We start from the raw sequence: 21,243 nt of genomic DNA, 5'->3' as shown, positions 1-21,243 counted from the left end.
GTTACTTGATAATTAAAATAAATAAAAAAGTGAAGGGCAATTACGTCCTTTCACAATTGAAAAGCATTTCAAGTATCCACACTTTTATAGATTACCACATATTTTACTTGATAATGAAAATAAGTAAACAAATCCACACATTTATATGTATGTAGAATGAAATAATTTTTTTTAAAAAAATGAAATATTACATAATTTAATATTATAATGAAAAAAGATATGAGAAAAAATCAAAAACACAAAATCATAACAATAAAATGTGATTAATTAGTATTTATTATTAATTAATAGACTTATTATTAATTACTAATTAATAGATTAAGTATTAAATTACTACATATGTTACTTCATAATTAAAATAAATAAAAAAGTGAAGGGCAATTACGTCCTTTCACAATTAGAAAGCATTTCAAGTATCCACACTTTTATAGATTACCACATATTTTACTTGATAATGAAAATAAGTAAACAAATTCACACATTTATACGTATGTAAATGAAATAATTTGTTTAAAAAAAATGAAATATGACATAATTAAATATTACAATGAAAAAAGATATAAGAAAAATTCAAAAACACAAAATCATAACCATAAAATATGGTTAATTAGTATTAATTATTAATTAATAGACTAAATGTGAAATTACTACATATGTTACTTGATAATTAAAATAAGTAAAAAAATGAAGGGTAATTACGTCCTTTCACAATTGAAAAACATTTCAAGTATCCACACTTTTATAGGTATATATATATTGAAAATATCTAATTTTTCATGTTAATCTCTATATGTCTATGACAATTCCATTGTGTCTGATTCAAACTCATATTCAAATTCAAAACTCAGTGACATTTTCTTCATATTTATCTGATACAAATTGATAGGCAAATATACCAAATAATCTTTTTTAAAATTAAAAGTAAAAATATATATTTGTTGGAATATTATTGATTTCAGAGTTTAACAAATTAATCCGTAAGAAGAACTGAAGGATATAACTGATCGAACAGTCGAATAAACGTAACTGAAAACTTCGGTTGTACTATACTGGAAAAACCTTATCAAACTGAAGTACTCATACCTGATAGGGCATCAGCTACAATTGATATTGCCCAACTGAACTGATCGGCTGACCAGTTGACTTTTAATATGTTGGCCACATCATTAGTTGAAGTATCACCAGAGAGACTGACAAGTTGTTCCAAAGCAGAACAGTTGTATCAGAACAGAACAGTCTGAATACCATGTACTACTGTCAGATAAAGTAACTACACGACGATTCAACATATATTTTTCATTAAATGTCCATTAAATATATTCAATACGACCATTGAGATCGAATACTATAAATAGTTGATCGAATCAGCTGAAGAAGGTTGGTGACTGAAAAAGCAAGCAAAACACACACAAATCAATCAAACTACAACCTTCAATCATTTGCGATACACCTCACGAATATATCCTAAAGTTTTTAGATCGCACATTTAAGCTCTACATCTATTGTATTTATCAGTAGCATTCAGACTATCAACTTAGAGTGTTTCAGTTACTAACTGTACACGAGTTGTTAATTTAAGAGTTTCAGTTGGGAAGTGTGTAAGACCAGTTGAAGTGGATTATTACAATATGTTGTAATATATCAAAGTCTTATATTAAAATCATATCCATGTGATAGAAGGGTTGACATAGAAGTATTTGAAGTCTCCGAAGATCCATAAATATCAGTGTGATTAGTTCAGTTATAATTTCAGTCTTACACTACATCTACCATAAGTCTTCAATCTATTTCTCAGTCTGATTCAACACTTTTATCAGTTGACTGATCTATATTGACAAACAAGATTTTAGGATCAGTTCTTCAAATAACTGATTCACTCAACAGAAAAGAGTTCAAAAATATTAAGTGTTTATTCAACCCCCTTCAAAATATATATATACTTCCTTAACCGATCTTATCAATATTAATCTAGGAGGTCATCTAGGCGGTGACTAATTAATGTAACAATGCCTAGATGCATCCCTTATTAAAACTCGCGGCGATAGACGGTTTTAGGTGGTGCTTTTAAAACATTGGATATTTTGAATTAATGTGTTGAAAGATTTTGATTTTTTTATAAAGATTGTATATGAATTGAATGATACATTAAATTAATTATTTTAAGAAAGAGGTTCCCTGATTCCATTTTGTATATTTTAAAATTCATTATATTTATGGATAAACAAGTTTAACATTTGAAGGGGTATTTCAAATATATAGATTTTAATACCGTCAAAATAAATGTGATGGATTTTAAGCCAATATATAATAAATAATTATTACATAATTATAAGATCACAATAGGTCATGGATGGATCATTGTTTCATCAAATAATTGAACAATTTAATTTATTTTCCTCAATTCAAAGAAATATTCGGAGTAATGATTGATAGTTTACAATTGTTTACATATGAACCCTCAAATTTAGACGAATGTATCCTTTTTTCAATAATTTTAATGGGAAAGATCTCTTTCCTTGCTAGTACGATTATTATCCACTTTTCAAAAAAATGCAACTTGAATTATATTGATCGGTTTATTTTATTTTTACCTTTGAAGGTCAAATGATCAACATTGTCAAAACTCATCCATGTCAAACCTTAGTAAAAGTTTTATACCTTAAAGTTTAAATCTGCATGGTCAAATTCTCCCGTATTGTAAGAAATCAACAATATTCTTTTGATTATTCCCGCTACATGTGCGATAAAGAATAATATAGAATTTGTACAGGTCATTAATTTTTTAGTTACATTTGATTTTCTCTTAGACCTACTTAACTTATTTGATGCTTCCCTATATTAATTATTAATCAATGTTAATCCTCTCGGGAGAATTTACAGTTCAATTCCATGATTTTCTCTATGGTGTTCATTTCTCCAAAAAAAAATTCATGAGATCATCTTATAAATCAAGCTTATGAAAAAGATCTCCGAGCGACCTATGAAAATTTGTTATTTTTCACGCTAAAATTATTACCTTTCAATGTATGTATGAATCGGGTGGACTCATCTCATGTATATTAATTTGTGAGACAGTATCACATGAAACATATTCTCATTTCTTATCCAATTCATTTTCGTAAATCGTTATAAATTCATTTCACTTCTCAGCATCACACACACGCACATATATGGTCATCAAAGTTTTTCTATTTTGTTTTTTGATAATTGGATCATGTAAGTTAGGTGACTTTTGGTCTTTTTTATTCGTAACACTGAAAAATATTGATTTTGTAGGATCGAATGTTTACCGCTTTACTAAAAGCTGTAGCTAGTAGTAATGGTGCAACTCAAATCTTTTAAACCGCACAGCAGCTTAAGCACCACGATTCGATCGCTCTGGGACAATTATTGCACCCAACAATCTCCCTCCCTATAATTGTACTCCTTGCAATCAATGTGAATCGAACCCGTTACCTTGGCTCTGATACCAATTGTAGGACGGAGTGCTTACCGCTTCATCAAAAGCTATAGCTAGTAGTAATGGTGCAACTCAAATATTTTAAACCGCACAGCAGCTCAAGCACCACGATTCGATCGCTCTACCAAGCATGGACAATTATTGCACCCAACAGATTTGATGTAAAAAATGTTGATGTGATATCAAAAAATATTGACGCGTCGAACGTCACAATAATATTCAATAAAAGAAATGACCAAAAACCAAAATACAATATAACTTACTTAAGTTTTATATAATTAATTCCCACGTCCATTTCGACTCTAAAGAGACACTAAACAGCACTAAAAGAATTAATATAGTATATCAGTATATATATTCAACTTGGCGAAAAGTACAACTAAACCCTGAAATTTAATTTATCCAAAACAGTAACCTTAATATTATGTATTGTAAAATATTAAGTAAATGCCAATCATAGCAATTTGTATATTAGATCTAAGTAAGTGAACATAATACGTACAAAACCGTAAAGTTAATTATGGGAATTAATTAAAGCATTAATGCGGGTTTCATTAAATTTAATTATTACAACCATATAATGTTTTTTAGATGAGATCATGTCCTAACGTCCTATTAGTTGAATCAAGTAATTAATTAGTTTACATAGTTAATTAAATAATTATTTAGTTTACATTGCATCATACCCTAATTAATGATAATGTTTACAAATAAATACTTCTTGTCCGTTGCTTAGCACTATCAACATGTTCTAAATAAATATACTAATTTTTAGTATCTTCTTTAAAAAATGATCCGGGTTAGGCCGTCCCTATCAAATACAAATATATTCGATGTTTGCATATTCTTTTTGAAGAAAGGAAAATTAAAGTAAAAGTATTTTTTCTCAAAATTTCAGTTTTTTTTCATTGTATAATATTAAAGATTAGGTCTCTTGTGAGACAGTCTCACGAATCTTTATATGTGAGATGAGTCAACCTTACCGATATTCTTAGCATAAAAAATAATAATTTTTCATGGATGATCCAAATAAGATATTCGTATCACAAAATACGACCCGTGAGATCGTCTGACACAAGTTTTTGCTATTATTAAATTATTAAGAAGCCCATTTCAAAATATTAGAAAAGGGATTTTAAAACTACGAAAATAACTTTAAAAGAATCATAGAGTACAGAGAGTATTAATAATTTATTTAAAAATCAATAATTATCTGTTAAAATATACTACATATATTTTTCATGCAATAGAGTAAAAAAAAGGTCGACATAATGAATCTATAATAGTTTCAAAAATAAAAAATAAAAAATTTCTATAATTGGGTGTCGTTGTTCATAGCCCAATTTATAATGGGCTTAAGAATGTTTGAATGGGCTTAAGAATATTCGAATCCATTTATTGGTATAACAGAGAGCCCACTTTCATATTCATCTAGACAAATGGGAGTAGCCCAATTTTTCAAGATTGTATTTGCATTTGCATTAGAAACAAAAACAAAACAAAACAAAACAAAAAATTTATTGATTAACTCAAACTAAAAAAAAATACAAAACTCTTATGAGATTATCTCACGAATCAATTTGTCCCGGGACATATCTCTAACTCGATAAGACTCACATATCTCTAACTCGATTAGACTCATGAAAAAATCTACATGTAAGGACATTGTTAACTCGTCTCACAACTCACAAAAATAACGATTAGATAGCCCAATTGATGAAGCTCAAAATATAAGGGATGTAATCGTCTTGCAATATTTTCCGATATAATTATATGTTACAACTATATCTATTATTGCCACATATATATAGAAAATTTCTAGAAAAATATTTTTGCTGCAAATAAACGAGATCATAATTAGCTGTGTTTTGTTTTATTTGTTAAATACGTGTTAATAGGTAATAATGGTGGGTCTCATCTTCCATAACAAAATGATGTCCATTGCCCATATTGGAGGAGTTGTAACACAGAATGTCGAATCAAAGTGGTAAAAGATTTCATATATCATTTGATATTATCATTCCTCATAATTATTCGGATTATTTCAGTGAATTATCCAGTAGTGATATACAGATTTAATATGAGAAATTCTATGCTACATCGAGTGATCAAATCATTTATTGGGTGTGTTGCCAATATCCAAATAAATGACTTATGATCTACCAAGTGTAACCAACCTGATTTGACTGGGATTAGGGATAGGGAAAAAATATCGAAATATCGAAATATCGAAAAACCGTACCGAAAAAAATACCGAACTTACCGAAAAAATCGGGATACCGAACATTTCGGTACGGTATCATACCGAAAATAATTTTTTATTATTATTTTTTTAAATTTAAGTTCGGTATACCGAAAAAATGTCGGTATACCGAAAACACATTTTCGGTATACCGACATTTTTTCGGTATACCGACATTTTTTCGGTATACCGACATTTTTTCGGTATACCGACAAAATTTTCGGTGTCGGTACGATACCGGTATGAACTTTTTCCATACCGAAAATTCGGTATATCGAATGTGTGGTATACCGAAATTTCGGTATCGGTATCGGTATGAAAAAATTTCATACCGATATTTTCGGTACGATATACCGTACCGTAGCCACCCCTAACTGGGATCGTGTGCCAGACCTATTCTAATTTCTATGCGGAGAAAGACTTGGAAATTGATAGAAAAAACGTCATTGGAATTCATGCTAACCAACCGTAGAGCTATGATTTCATCCGATCAAACTTATGACAGATATTATGGTGTTCTAGCTAAAACGATTCTAATTTAAATTATAGTTTTTGTAACACAATAAATTTCAAATCTTTTGTTGAGCTAAATTGATATGTTAGATTTGAGATGTCACTAAAATCAAATTATTCACTCATATTCTTTTGCCAAAATGCAACCTAATGTAAATTAGGAGGATTTTAAATATTCACGTCATTATGTTAGCACAAAAAATCATATGAGATTGTTTGTCGAATCAATTTGTGAGACAGCTATTATGTCCGAACCAAAGCATAAAATATATTATTTTTTATGTCAAAATATTATCTCTCTCTCCAGATATAGATTGATTCGATACATGTAACTATTATATATCTCTAAGATCATGTCACGATATTCTTACTCATGTGTTATTGGCTAGCAATTAATCATCAAAATACTATGTTATTTTAGAGTAGGTCATTTGTGAGACGGTCTCACGAATCTTTATATGTGAGACGGGTCAATCCTATCGATATTAACAATAAAAAACAATATTTTTTCATGAATTATCCAAATAAGAGATCCGTCTCACAAAATATGATCCATGAGACTGTCTCACACATGTTTTTTCCGTCATTTTATTGTCAATTAGATAGTAAAATTTACGTTTTGGGAATATAGAGATGTAAATGTCTATCAATGTTAAATATTTATATGACTTACTTAAAATTTTCATACATTTTTTTTTGTTGCAGTCGATGATCGGGGCCCACAGGTCACAATCGAATCTACTACTCTTTTTATGAATGATATATTATGTGTTTTTTATGAACTACACTATCCATTTTTTTAATTAATATTTTATCAATAAATTCGAAATTTTTGTATGTGTCTCGAAAATGATTGTTTTGAACATTAATTATTTTCATTTTTATTTTAGGTTTTTAATTTTTTTTAAATTTGTCGTCTATCGAATTCACCATTTTAATATAAAATCATAAAATCTAAATATATCATTTTTGCAATTGGTAAAATACGTATTTAAAAATTTTTAATAAAAAATTTGGCTAAGATGTATCAATTGATGTTTTTTAATTATTTATGATAAAAAATAATATAATTTTTAAATGAAGAGTATCCAAAACATTTTTATTTTTACGATATCATATATTATGAAAAGACTTTATAAAATTTCAATCACACCAAAGAAAATAACATAACTTTTTTTTTTCCCTAAACTTCACTTATAAATATTGATCTATTCTTTATATTTATTATTGTTGTTAGTATTCTTAATATTATTATCAACTGTTTAAATTTAAATACTATTATTATCAACTATTTTATATTATTCCTAATTTATTTAATGCAACTAGTATAAAATTTATTATTATTATTATTATTATTATTATTATTATTATTATCATTATTATTATTATTAGCTTATTTATGTAAGTGGTATCAAATTTATTATTATATTGTTCTTAAAGTTATTATTTTATTTATTTATTTAATGTCAGTAGTATAAAATATCATTATTATTAGTTGTATTATCATTATTTTAATTTATTTAATTAATATATCGACAGCTTTTTAATCAAGAGCTCATCTATCAAATTTTTTTAATTCTTTCATTTATCTAATTAGTATCTCACCCATACAATGTACATAATATTAAAACTAGTAAGTATAAAAGTTTAAATAATTAATTAAAATTACTGATATAATGAATATATTTAATTATTAAATATTTTTTATATCATTTGGGTTCATATTCAAATAAGGATTGAGTGGGATGGTTACTAGTTGAATTATTTACATTATATTTTGTATATTGATTGAATGAAACTTTTATTAATAAAAAAATTTAAAAAGTTATTAAAAAATTATATATTATTTGTCTAACAAAATTTTAAATAATTAATAAATATTTTTAAAAAAATAAAAAAATCATTTATCATATGAAAATTTTGATTATTTTTTGAACATTTAAAAATATTTAAACTAAATTTATAATTAAATAATAATAATAATATTGATATATGGACAATCAATATACCAAAAATTTAATATTGATGCATGGACAATCAATATACCAAAAATTCACAATGACATACTTCACTAAAAATTGAAAAAACGTAATATTATATAAATATTTTATAGTTTATGTTAGAATTGGGTTAACGTTTAGAGGGAAGTGAATAAATTATTTTAAAATATTTCTTTTAAACTCTGTCAAACAGTGTGAACAATTTTGATGGTGTTAAGTATCAATACCAGATTTCTCAACTTCTTAAAAACGGTCGGACCACAAATTTGCGAAAATAGTCCGAAAAATATTATGAATAGTTTGAACTCAAATAAGGTAGTTTAAATAAGACAAATAAATACAAAAAGGAAATAACACAAGTGATGTTTATGTATATTATGAGACTCAAGTTCCTATGTCAACCATTTTTCTACTAATTTCACTAGAAAACTTTGGTTTTACAAAATTTGTGACAATCTGCTCCTGAACTTATTCACTACCTAAATTGAAACTCATAGTAACTTTTTACAACGGTTGAGACACACATTATAACAAGCAATGTAAAAATAAGATGATGAACCATTCAACTCAAACTGTCGAAAAAATTCCAAAACGATCTTTGCAAAGAACGGTCAAGTATTTGACAAAAACCCTTGAAGATCCTTGATGATTTGAATTAGTATTCTTTGGAGTGATGACTGATGAGCTCATTAAATGAGCATTAATGCAAAGAAATTGGTTTTTCGTCCTTTTTTGCTTTATCATATATTTCATTTAATGAGCAGATGTCCGTAGGCTTTTGTGGAAAGCTTCTGATCTTTTGGCATCATGTTTGTTGGGTATGGTCAGACTAACAATATTTATGAAAAGTAAGTAATTAAGATCCTTGTAAGATGTTTTGAATCAATTGTTTATAGATATTTTTGGATATAGTGAGTGGCTGGGTAGTTTTCCATAGACTAATGCGCATGAAGTGATCGAGTAACTTAATATTGTGAAATCGATTGAAAATATTCTACTGAAACGGTTGAGTTTCAGTAATACAGATCAAATTTACACTAAGTTATTTTTTGTGGCAGAATGTGGTTTGAATGATCTACCGATGGAAGGATATCCCTTCACATGGGTTAAAAGTAAAGGCACAACATCTATGATTGAGGAAAAACTAGATCGAGCTTTGGTTACAACATATTGGCTTGAAATTTTCCCTCAGACAAAGTTAGGAAACTTAATTGCTCCAATATCATATCACACACCCATTTGTCTCAATACAGAAAACTCAGTGAGCTATGATCACCGAAAAGAATTCAGATTCGAAAATAGATGGCTAGAGGAACCGGACCTCAAGGATCTTATGATGCAAACATGGAATGTCTCAACTACACAAGATGTAAGCATTAAACTTACACATTGTGCAGAATTTTTAAGACGATGGAGCAAAAATAAAACAACAAATTTCAGAAAGGAAATAAATGCATGTCATATGCGATTATCATCACTGAGGATGAGAACTGATCCAAACTCGGTAGAACAATACGAAATGCAAAGAACCAGCTTGTTAATTTACTGATGAAAGAAGAAATTTATTGGAAACAGAGAGCAAAATGCTATTGGCTCAAGGATGGAGATTCAAATACACGTTTTTTTCATTCTAAAGCTTCATCCAGAAGAATGAAAAACCAAATTGAGAAGCTACAAGAGGACAGTGGGATGTGGGTTGAGGACGAAACTAGAATGTGGGAGATGATTCATGAATACTTTGTCAGTCTATTCTCACGAAGTACCGGAGAGTGTGATTCGGTTTTGGACACTATACCCACCAGCATTACAGCAGCAGAAAATGATATGCTATTAGCTCCTTTCACGATGGAAGAATTTACAACAGCGGTTTTTCAAATGGATCCAAACAAATCCCCGGGTCTGGATGGATTCAACCCAAACTTTTACCAAAAATTTTGGGACGTCGTGGGGATGGATGTGTTACAGACAAGTGTGAAGTGGTTAGAACAGACACAACTTCCCTCTAAGATAAATGATACAAACATTATCTTGATTCCAAACTGCGAGAAACCATCAAAGGTGACATACTACAGACCTATTGCCATTTGTAATGTGTTGTACAAAATCATTTCAAAAGTATTGGCAAACAGAATGATAGATATCATGCCAAACATTATCTCTGATTCTCAATCTGCGTTTGTGAAAGGAAGATCGATCACGGACAACTGTTAGATTGCATTTGAAGTTTTGCACTACATGAAAGGGAAAAGAAAAGGTGTTAAAGGAGAAATGGCAGTGAAAGTAGACATTAGCAAGGCCTACGATAGAGTCGATTGGGGGTACTTGCGAGGCATATTAACTAAAATGGGATTTGCGGAAAAATGGACAGATATCATGATGATGTGTGTCTCCTTGGTGAAATATCATGTGTTTTGGAATAACAAATCTACTGAACCAATAATCCCTTATCGAGGGCTAAGACAAGGAGACCCACTCTCTCCCCTATTTGTTTATATTATGTGCTGAGGGGCTGACATCGCTTTTGCGTAAAAATGAAGTACATGGCCTGATCCTTGGAGTTAAAATCTGCCGGGGTGCACCCATTATCTCATACTTATTATTTGCCGATGATAGTATCTTCTTTTGTCGAGCTAACCAAATTGAATGTATGGCATTGAAACATATATTTCACAAGTATGAAAAAGCCTCTGGACAGGCTATCAACTTCTCTAAGTCTGCTGTGTTCTTTAGCCGAAATATCTCACTGGAGCAACAATCAACTTTGACTAACATCCTCAACATTGAGGAACCGTTGAATACAGGGTGATACTTGGGGCTTCCGTCAATGATTGGTAGGAAGAAACGAGCGATATTCAGTAACTTGAAAGATAACACATGGAGAAAAATACAACATTGGAAGAAGCAGAAACTTTCAAGAGCTGGGAAATAGATCTTGATAAAGGCCGTTGGCCAAGCTATTCCGGCATATTGCATGCAAACTTTCCTTCTGCCGACTTCCTTATTAGAGGAACTCCAGAGAATGTTACACTCATTTTGGTGGGGTTCAAAGCAAGGAAATAACCGAGGAATTAACTGGTTGAATTGGGAGCACATGTGTATCCGGAAAGACGAGGGAGGGCTGGGTTTTCGAAACTTGCAAGCTTTTAATCTAGCATTATTAGGGAAGCAGGGATGGAGGCTTCTCACAGCTCCAAATGCATTAATCAGCAGAATCTTCAAAGCCAAATATTATCCAAGAAGGATGTTTTTAAGTGCAAAACTTGGTCATAACCCAAGTTTCACTTGGCGTAGCATTTGGAGTGCACAAATGGTGCTAAATAAAGGATGTAGGTGGAAAGTTGGGACCGGCCATAATATTAATGTATTGAATGACCCTTGGTTGCGAGATGAAACAAATTTTTTTGTGTTTACTCCAGTTAACCCGAAGTTGAATGAACTGAAGGTGAGCGAGCTTCTCATTCCGGGGTGTCAGAGTTGGGATTATGAATTGTTACTCGAATATTTCAGTAGCAGAGATGTACAAGAAATATTGAATATTCCACTACCTTCAACGTTGCGGCATGATCGAATAATATGGCACCAAACAAATGATGGAGTATACTCGGTTAAAAGTGCCTACAGAATACTCATGGCGGAATTAGAGCAACATAGAACTGCAAATAACACAGAGAAATGGAAAGAGCTATCGAAGTTAGAATCCCTAGCAAAATTTAAAACCTTACTTTGGCAAGCCTATCGAAATTGTCTTCCTACAAGAACAAACCTTAGTAGGAGGGGAATAAATTGCCCTCTAGTGTGTGTGATCTGTAAAAGGGATATGGAGAATACATGGCACATATTTGTCTCATGCCCCTATGCAGCACAGTGTTGGACAATCTCAAATATGAAGGATATTGTTGACCAATGTGCAGAAAACGCTGATGGCTTTGTAGACTGGTTCTTCAAGGTACTAATGGCAGGAGATAAGGTGAATGTAGGTAAATTTGCAGCTGTGCTCTGGAGCATTTGAAAACAAAAGAACAATAAACTATGGAGAAATACGATCGAAGAGTGCAACCAGGCGGTTTTTAATGCACTGGAGTTCCTTTATGATTGGTTGGCCATAAAACAAAAAAGAACAAGGGGCAAGGAAAATAATGCAATTGGAATAACACCTACAGAATGGAGAAAAATACAATATCCATTCTTGAAGTGTAATGTTGACGCAGCATTCTTCACTGAAACTAGAAGTATGGGATTTGGTATGGTAGTCCGCGATACTTAAGGAAAGTGTATTGGATGTCGATCAATGGTAATGGAAGGGCTATACGAGGTGAATGAGGGAGAAGCCATGGGATTACGTGGAGCTCTTTCATGGAACCGCGAATTGAATTTCAACCAAGTAATTTTTGAGATGGATGCTCAAATAATTATGAAAGCTATTACCTCTACAAAAGTTGACGAATCTGATTTTGGAGCTATAATAGAGGATTCTCGGAGTATTTTGCAATAGGAACCAAGTTTTTCTATTGCCTTTGTTAGTCGGTTAGCCAACGGGGTTGCTCATGCTTTGGCAAAGGAATCCCGATTTTATGCTAACCCGTGTTTTTGGTCGAGTCCACCAAATCACATTCGTGATATTGTAACTCGAGATGCTCTTATTTATCAATAAATCTTATATTTATTTTAAAAAAAAGTATTCCCAATGGATCTTGCTTTGTGTTCTACTTCCCGGACGCTCTTGCCGGTAAATGGGCACTTTTAGAGGAAATCCGTCAGACCCTTTACTTTATGGCGAACTTTGGGTCCGAGACCTACATTTACGATGCGAGCACTGATCGTAATGGCCCAGAAAAAGAAGAAAATCGAAGGCGTGAGTGATCAGCTGAACTCCATCGCCTCGCAGAATTTGGATCACGCCATGGCTTGCAGAAGGGTGCGATCTGCTTTTAGTATTGTTCAGCAGCAGCTTGATCATATATGTTTAAGGTATTGTTAGATCATCAATCATATTTGATTGACCGTACGAACTTCTGTATGTATGCATCTTGTGCTTAGAGACTGAGTTCTTTTTTTCTGGTTTGACGAGCAGAAGGCTCCAGCTGGGATCAGAACAGAGGAGGTGAGTTGTACTAAGCTTTGGAATCAATCCTCATTTAGACAGACTGGCGCATCAAGATTGATCGGGGATATTTGATATATTTTGGAAATTTAGATATTTAGAAAAATTATACTTGGCCGGTCCCCGCTTTTTTGGACTAGAATCTTACGCTATTTTAGTTTTATTTTATTGGTTATTTTGGATACAAGAGGATCTAGGTCAATACAACAGAAAAGTAAGTGTATTCCTCCGTGTTTAAACATTGATTTTCTTGAAGAACTGACCATCTGGGGTGAAACTGGCGGTGTTTAAACATTGGTTTTCTTGAAGAATTGGCTATCTGAAGAACTCAAATTGGAAATCTCCAGCCACCATCTAGAAGGTCCACGGTAGGTGTAGCTATTGTTGATTCTCCAATGGCTGTCATCGTCCATTCACACCAATTAACATGTGCAGAATATCCTCTATAAATAGAGGCTTTAGCTCGTTGTTTAAATCATCACATTCCCAGTTGAGGAATCCTAATCCCAAGTAGAGGAGAGCCTTGAGAGTGCTGTGAGATCTGAGAGTTTTTATTTCTTTCTGTAAATTAAATCTATGAATTGAATAGATTGATTTTTCTCTCAAATTAGTTTGATCTTTGATAGTTTAATTCCCAACAAGTGGTATCAGAGCCTGGTTAGAGGTATTAGCCATCAAAGGAGAACTCTCTGTGAAAAATTCGATTTCGTGAAAGTGTCTGAAATCTTGTTTTGATTATACCACAACGTAGCTCTCGTTCCCACGAGTCTACCAGTATTTTCAGATCGAAAATCGGACATCAAACGAATTTTCTGTGATTTTTCAAAAGTTCTTTACGAAGAAGATGATGAACAGTGCTCGCCACGTCATTGCCACGTAAGTGTCCAGTCAGCGCCACGTCATTGCCACGTAAGCGTCCAGTCAGTGCCACGTCATCAGCACTATTCAATTTTCTGAAAATTGCATTTTTGGTCCTTATATTTTCTGCTCGTTTCAAAATGGTCCTTTATCTTTCTTAAAGTACAGAATGGCCCCTGAACTTTTGGTAATGACTTAAAGACCCCTGAACTATCAGAAAGTTATATAGTGATCCCAAAATTTTCAGCAATAGAATTTCTGACCCCGAAGTGCCTATTCCACCATTTTCGGCCGTTCCGGACACAACGGTGTACTCCGTTTTACGAGATTCAGCTCCTATTTTGATAAATAAATATTGAAGATGACCACAGAAGAGTCAACATCATATTCTGGAGCTATGATTATGCTCACGGCAACCAACTACACGCTGTGGAAACCTCGGATGGAAGATCTCCTCAGCTGTAAAGATTTGTTCGATCCTGTAGAATTGAAAGGTGAAAATCATGATCCAACCAAAGCGTCAGAGTGGAGGAAATTAAATCGGAAATCTATTGGTCAAATCCGACAATGGATTGATCATAGTGTCTTCCACCATGTTGCACAGGAGACAGACGCATATGCTCTCTTGAAGAAGCTGGAGGACATGTACCAGGCCAAGACCGCTCGGAATAAAGCCCTGTTGATGAGGCGGTTAGTCAATATGAAGTTCAAAAGTGGAACTTCTGTTGCCGAGCATACCAGTGAGTACCAGAGTCTGGTAAATCAATTATCGTTTGTAGAGATGCCGCTTGGAGATGAGATGCAGGCACTCCTACTTCTCAGTTCGCTTCCTGATAGCTGGGAAACACTTGTAGTTTCTCTCAACAACTCGGCTCCAGATGGCAAACTTACCATGTCCATGGTTAAGGATGCCCTGTTCAACGAGGAGGCCAGGAGAAAGGATATAAGCGCAGACCAGACTCATACCCTTGTCACAAAGCCCCGAGGAAGATAACAAGAGAAACAACAAAGGGGTAAAGGCAAATGGAGAGGCAGAATCAAAAGCAGAGGCAGATCCACCGATGGTAGAAAACCTTCGTATAAATGTCATCACTGTGGAATAGAGGGTCATAAGAAGAAGAATTGCTACAAATGGCTAGAGGAGCAAGGCCAGAGCAGTTCCCAGTCGAAGAACAAGGGTGGAGAAACGCTAGTCATCATTCCTGGAGATGTAGCGTTCTGTTCGACCCATAATGAGACATGCCTTCACGTTTCAAAAGAAGACACAGAATGGGTGGTAGATACTGCAGCTTCCTACCACGTGACTTCGCACAAGGAATACTTCATGACATACAAAGCTGGTGACTTTGGAGCAGTGAAGATGGGAAATTCCAGTTCCTCTGGGATTGTAGGAATTGGAGATATCCAAATAAAGACAAGTGTTGGAAGTACAATCACTTTGAAGGATGTCAGACATGTGCCAGATCTTCGGCTCAATCTTCTTTCTGGAATAGCCCTTGACAACCAGGGCTATGATAATCATTTCAGCAATGGCACATGGAAGATGTCAAAGGGTGCTTTGATAGTCGCTCGAGGACACATTTTTGGCACACTGTACAAGACTCACATGAAGATATGTACAGACACCCTCAACGTAGCTGAGAAGGAGGGTTCTCAAAATTTGTGGCACCAGAGACTCGGCCATATGAGTGAGAAAGGGTTGTCTACCCTAATAAAGAAAGAGCTTATCATCGTTGACAAAGATGTTGCGCCATATCCTTGCATTCATTGTCTATTTGGTAAGCAGCACAGAGTCTCATTCAGTTCCTATTCAACGAGAAGATCAGAGTTGCTCAGTTTGGTACACTCTGACATTTGCGGTCCCCTGGAGGATGAATCACTAGGCGGAAATAAATATTTTCTGACTTTCATTGATGATGCTTCTCGAAAGGTGTGGGTCTATTTCCTGAAAACGAAGGACCAGGTATTCGAATACTTCAAAATGTTTCATGTCATGGTAGAACGTGAGACTGGGAAGAAATTGAAGTGTCTCCAGTCAGATAATGGAGACGAATACACTTCCAAGGTGTTCGATGCGTATTGCAAAACATACGGCATTCGACATGAGAAGACGGTCCCTCGCACCCCTCAACACAACGGTGTAGCCGAAAGAATGAACCGGACAATCATGGAACGTGTTCGGAGTATGCTCAGTATGGCTAAACTGCCAAAGTCATTCTGAGGAGAAGCAGTCAGAACCGCATGTTACCTGATCAACAGATCACCATCAGTACCACTGAATTTTGAAGTTCCGGAGAAACTGTGGTCTGGAAAGGATCCATCATACTCACACTTAAGAGTATTTGGATGTTTGGCGTACGCACATGTATCCAAGGAGCTCAGACAAAAGCTTGAGGCAAGGACCACTCCATGCATTTTCATTGGCTATGGAGATGAATAATTTGGATACAGACTATGGGATCCAAAGGAGAAAAAGGTGATCAGAAGCAGGGACATTGTGTTCCATGAAAGCCAGACAATAGAAGACATTGAAAAACCTACAATGTCTCAGAAGTCAAATGTTGGTGCTCTAAATTCAGATGCAGCACTAAACCCGTTCGATATAGTGACAGAATACATGCCAGAAGCAGAAGTTGAGGAAGAAATGGGTGTTGAGCAGGGGGAGCCACAACCCACTCCACCAGATGTTCCAGGATCATCACAAGGCCCAGATGATGGTGAATCTTCTCAGACTATTCCAGAAGTTCGTAGGTCTGAACGAGGACGGATTCCATCTAGAAGATATACGGAATCCGAGTACCTTCTGCTTACTGAAGATGGAGAACCAGAGATTTTCCAAGAAGCAATATCTCATAAGGACAAAGAAACATGGTTGTCAGCAATACAAGATGAGATGGAATCTCTGCAGAAGAATCACACTTATGAGATCGTAGAACTTCCAAAAGGGAAGAAGGCACTAAGAAACAAATGGGTGTTCAAGATGAAGAAAGATGGCAGCGGACAAGTGGTGAAATACAAAGCACGATTGGTAGTCAAAGGATTCCAACAGAAGAAAGGAATTGACTTTGATGAGATATTTTCACCAGTAGTCAAGATGACGTCAATCCGAGTTATACTTGGCTTGGTAGCAAGTATGAACTTGGAGCTTGAACAGATGGACGTGAAGACAGCTTTTCTTCACGGAGATTTAAAAGAAGAAATCTATATGGAGCAGCCAGAAAGTTTTGAGGTTTCAGGTGATAACCTCGTTTGCAAGCTTAAGAAAAGCTTGTACGGTCTAAATCAGGCACCAAGGCAGTGGTACAAGAAGTTTGACTCATGCATGGCAAGTCAAGGCTATAAGAAAACTGCTGCAGATGAGTGCATTTACATTCAGAAATTTTCAGACGGGAGTTTCGTTGCTCTTCTACTTTATGTAGACGATATTATGATCGTGGGAAAGGATGCAACGAAGATTAGTCAGTTGAAGAATGAACTCTCTAAGTTTTTTGAAATGAAGGACTTAGGACCAGCTCAACAGATTTTGGGAATGCAGATTGTTCGAGACAGAAACAACCAACGATTATGGTTATCTCAGGAGAAGTACATTGAACGTGTGCTCGAGAGGTTCAACATGAACAACGCCAAACCAGTCAGCATTCCACTTGCCAATCATTTCAAGATGAGCAAGAGTGCATGTCCTTTATCCAAGAAAGAGATCGGGGAAATGTCATCAATACCATATTCTTCAGCTGTTGGAAGTTTGATGTATGCAATGGTATGCACAAGGCCAGATATTGCTCATGCAGTGGGAAAGGTGAGTCGTTTTCTCTCCAACCCTGGGAAGCAGCATTGGGAGGCAGTAAAGTGGATTCTCAGGTATCTAAAGGGTACTGCTAAATTATGTCTTTGTTACGGGGGAGTTGATCCAATATTGGAGGGCAATACGGATGCAGATATGGCCGGAGATATTGATAGTAGCAAATCTACTTCAGGATATATCTACACTTTTGAGGGGAGAGCTATCTCATGGCAGTCACGACTGCAGAAGTGTGTTGCTTTATCCACTACAGAAGCAGAGTATATTGCTGTCGCTGAAGCTGGGAAAGAAATGTTGTGGCTAAAGCGATATCTTCAAGAACTTGGAATCAAGCAGAAAGAGTACAAGGTACATTGTGACAGTCAAAGTGCTCTCGACTTAAGCAAGAACTCCATGTACCATTCCGTACAAAGCATATTGATATTCGATATCATTGGATACGTGAAGTTATGGATCGACAACTGTTGTGACTAGTTAAGATTCATACGAAGGAGAATCCAGCAGATATGTTGACAAAAGTGGTAACGCGAGAAAAGTTAGAGCTATGCAGAGACATAGCTGGAATGCTTGTTTTGAATATGGCTGGAGGGGGAGAATTGAAGAACTCAAATTGAAAATCTCCAGCCACCATCTAGAAGGTCCATGGTAGGTGCAGCTATTGTTGATTCTCCAATGGCTGCCATCGTCCATTCACACCAATTAACATGTGCATAATATCCTCTATAAATAGAGGCTTCAGCTCGTTGTTTAAATCATCTCATTCCCAGTTGAGGAATCCTAATCCCAAGTAGAGGAGAGCCTTGAGAGTGCTGTGAGATCTGAGAGTTTTTATTTCTTTCTGTAAATTAAATCTATGAATTGAATAGATTGATTTTTCTCTCAAATTAGTTTGATCTTTGATAGTTTAATTCCCAACACTATCTTGGGTGAAACTGGCAATCGAATTTGTGAGCTTCTTTCTGAATGTTTGTGAAAGAATTCCGTCGTCTTGCCATCAATTCATATGCAGCATTTCGATTATCAGCACTGTAGCGTCTATTTAAAGTTGCGGTTTTTTGGTGACACTTGAAGAAAGATATTGAGTGCAAATATTTGTATAGTGGTATGAGATCAATTCAAACGGACAAGAAATTTTCTGCAAAAGCTGGTTGCCGAAGCCTGGCGTACGAATCAAAGGGGCCTTGTGTTTCTGTCATGGATATGGTGATACCTGCACTTTTTCTTTGAAGGTTTGTCATTCTTAATCTAACGTAATGTGTTTCTGTTCCTCTATACATACGATTGGTGCCCGAATTACTTAACTTTAAGCAAACTGCACTGTTTTTTTTTTTTTGGTATCTTATATTCTGAGTTTCAGGCATTGCCAAATACATCGCTTCGTCGGGTTATGGAGTTTATGCAATTGACCATCCGGGCTTTGGTCTATCCGAAGGATTGCATGGCTACGTTCCATCTTTTGATGGGATAGTCGACAATGTCAACGAACAATTCAAGATAATGAAAGGCGAGTGCCTTCCATTTTGAATCATTCACAATTGACACATTATTTATCCAGAATAATTTCAATATAACCAATCTTCTCATTTACGATCAACATCTTGTGAAGTTATTCTTGAACGAATCTATTTCTATGTAAAAATAGAACGTCTTGTGAACATCTTTGTTAACAAGGCCTTTTTCGAATAAGCCAATTCATTTGGGATGGCCTTCCTTGATTCACTGCCAAATTCAGGTAAAAATTCACGTGTATACAGCGACAGAACTAGGACTTTGAGTTGGGAAATGATAATCATAATTTCTATGTGTAGACTGTATCCATTTTTGGATGTTTATTTGAGAGTTCTTACTTTGATTCTTCATTAGGGCGGACTTGTATGCTTATTCCTATGAGACAAGTCACACCATTGTAATTGTGATACACAGGAAGGCCAGAGATTCGAGGACTCCCCCGATTCATATTCGGTCAGTCCATGGGCGGAGCGGCTGCGATCAAAGCACTTCTCAAGTCACCAAAAGAACGGGATGGCATAATGCTTGTAGCTCCAATGTGTAAAGTAATTCATCATATCCTCTTTTTTCTACTTTGTAAAGAACTTTTGCATTATAAAGTCTTGGATATAAGTCGGACACAAAGCCAAACTTTGCTCGTTATTATATGAAATCCGATGCCAGTTTTTCTAGTCAGATTTCGAAGGAAATGTCACCCCCTCTTCAGCTACAGAAAATCCTAATATTGATGTCCGAGTTTATGCCGAAAGCAAAGCTCGTTCCCAAGAAAGATTTAGCGGAGCTGGCATTCAGAGAACTCGAGAAATTACAAATGGTATATTTCAAACTGTTAGTTTAGTTTGAGAAATTTCATAGTAACACATTGCATTTCAAACTGTAACATGTTCCGAGTTCATTTATTTTTAGGTTCCATACAATGTAATCAGCTACTCTGGTCAAACACGACTCAGGACTGTTGTGGAGCTACTAAACGCTACAAAATATATCGAGTCTCAGGTGAAGAAGGTCAGTACTGTATCATTTCTCCAAGTTGCATCTAGTATGTTCCGCTGTTTTCTTTAAAAAAATGGGTGTTTTTTTGGGGAATGTCTGAGGTTGAATCTCCTATGCTCATTCTTCATGGAGCTGCTGACAAAGTGACTATCGTACCGAAATTTTCGGTATCGATATCGGTACAAAATTATTATTTTTTCATTATTTCGGTATATACCGAAATACCGAAAATAATTTTTTTTATTATTATTTTTTTAAAATTTAAGTTCGATATACCGAAAAAAGTTCGGTATACCGAAAATTTTTTAGGTATACCGGAAAAATGTCGGTATACCGACAAAATTTCGGTGTCGATACGGTATCCGGTATGAACTTTTTCATATCGAAAGTTCGGTATACCGAATATGCGGTATACCGAATTTTCGGTATCGGTATCGGTATGAAAAAATTCCATACCGATATTTACGGTACGGTATACGGTATCGTAGTTTGGTACGGTATACCGTACCGTCTCACCCCTAAGTAGGATTAACTCGTCTCACAGATAAAGATTCGTGAGACCGTGTCATAAGAGACCTAGTGAATCCCAAAAAAAATCGATTTTGTGAGTATCTAATTTTTTTTAAATTATAATTAAATTGAAAGGAAGTGGATTTGAAATCCTTTTGTGCACATTTCAAATCTAATGTTTATATTCATCCAACTTGTTTGGACACTCTTAAAGGTTTAATATTGATTCTGTAAGCAAATAAGTTACTCGAAATCAGG

At 34.5% G+C, this 21,243-nt stretch overlaps 1 protein-coding gene across 1 annotated transcript; it reads left to right on the top strand.

Annotated features, from left to right (window-relative positions):
* Positions 1-12,503: 12,503 nt before the first annotated feature.
* Positions 12,504-21,205, top strand: LOC142504437 (caffeoylshikimate esterase-like). The gene is made up of 11 exons (XM_075617305.1): positions 12,504-12,596; positions 12,708-12,836; positions 12,960-13,130; positions 13,287-13,316; positions 19,074-19,206; positions 19,331-19,477; positions 19,897-20,027; positions 20,159-20,296; positions 20,389-20,487; positions 20,577-20,654; positions 21,200-21,205. The coding sequence occupies exons 1-11, from the start codon at positions 12,504-12,506 to the stop codon at positions 21,203-21,205; spliced, it is 1,155 nt and encodes a 384-aa protein (XP_075473420.1).
* Positions 21,206-21,243: the final 38 nt, after the last annotated feature.

This window comes from Primulina tabacum, chromosome 9 (assembly GCF_025594145.1).
Source record: "Primulina tabacum isolate GXHZ01 chromosome 9, ASM2559414v2, whole genome shotgun sequence".
Lineage (NCBI taxonomy): Eukaryota > Viridiplantae > Streptophyta > Magnoliopsida > Lamiales > Gesneriaceae > Primulina > Primulina tabacum.
Note: the sequence above shows the minus strand (reverse complement) of the source record. Positions and strands in the feature narration are given on the sequence as shown.

Bases quoted from the DNA above. Each gene is read 5' to 3' on its own strand.
- LOC142504437 (XM_075617305.1), top strand. From the start codon at position 12,504: ATGGTAATGGAAGGGCTATACGAGGTGAATGAGGGAGAAGCCATGGGA. The intron at 13,317-19,073 runs GTGAGTTGTACT...ATATTTGTATAG, and splicing joins CTGGGATCAGAACAGAGGAG to TGGTATGAGATCAATTCAAA. The intron at 19,207-19,330 runs GTCATTCTTAAT...TCTGAGTTTCAG, and splicing joins CACTTTTTCTTTGAAGGTTT to GCATTGCCAAATACATCGCT.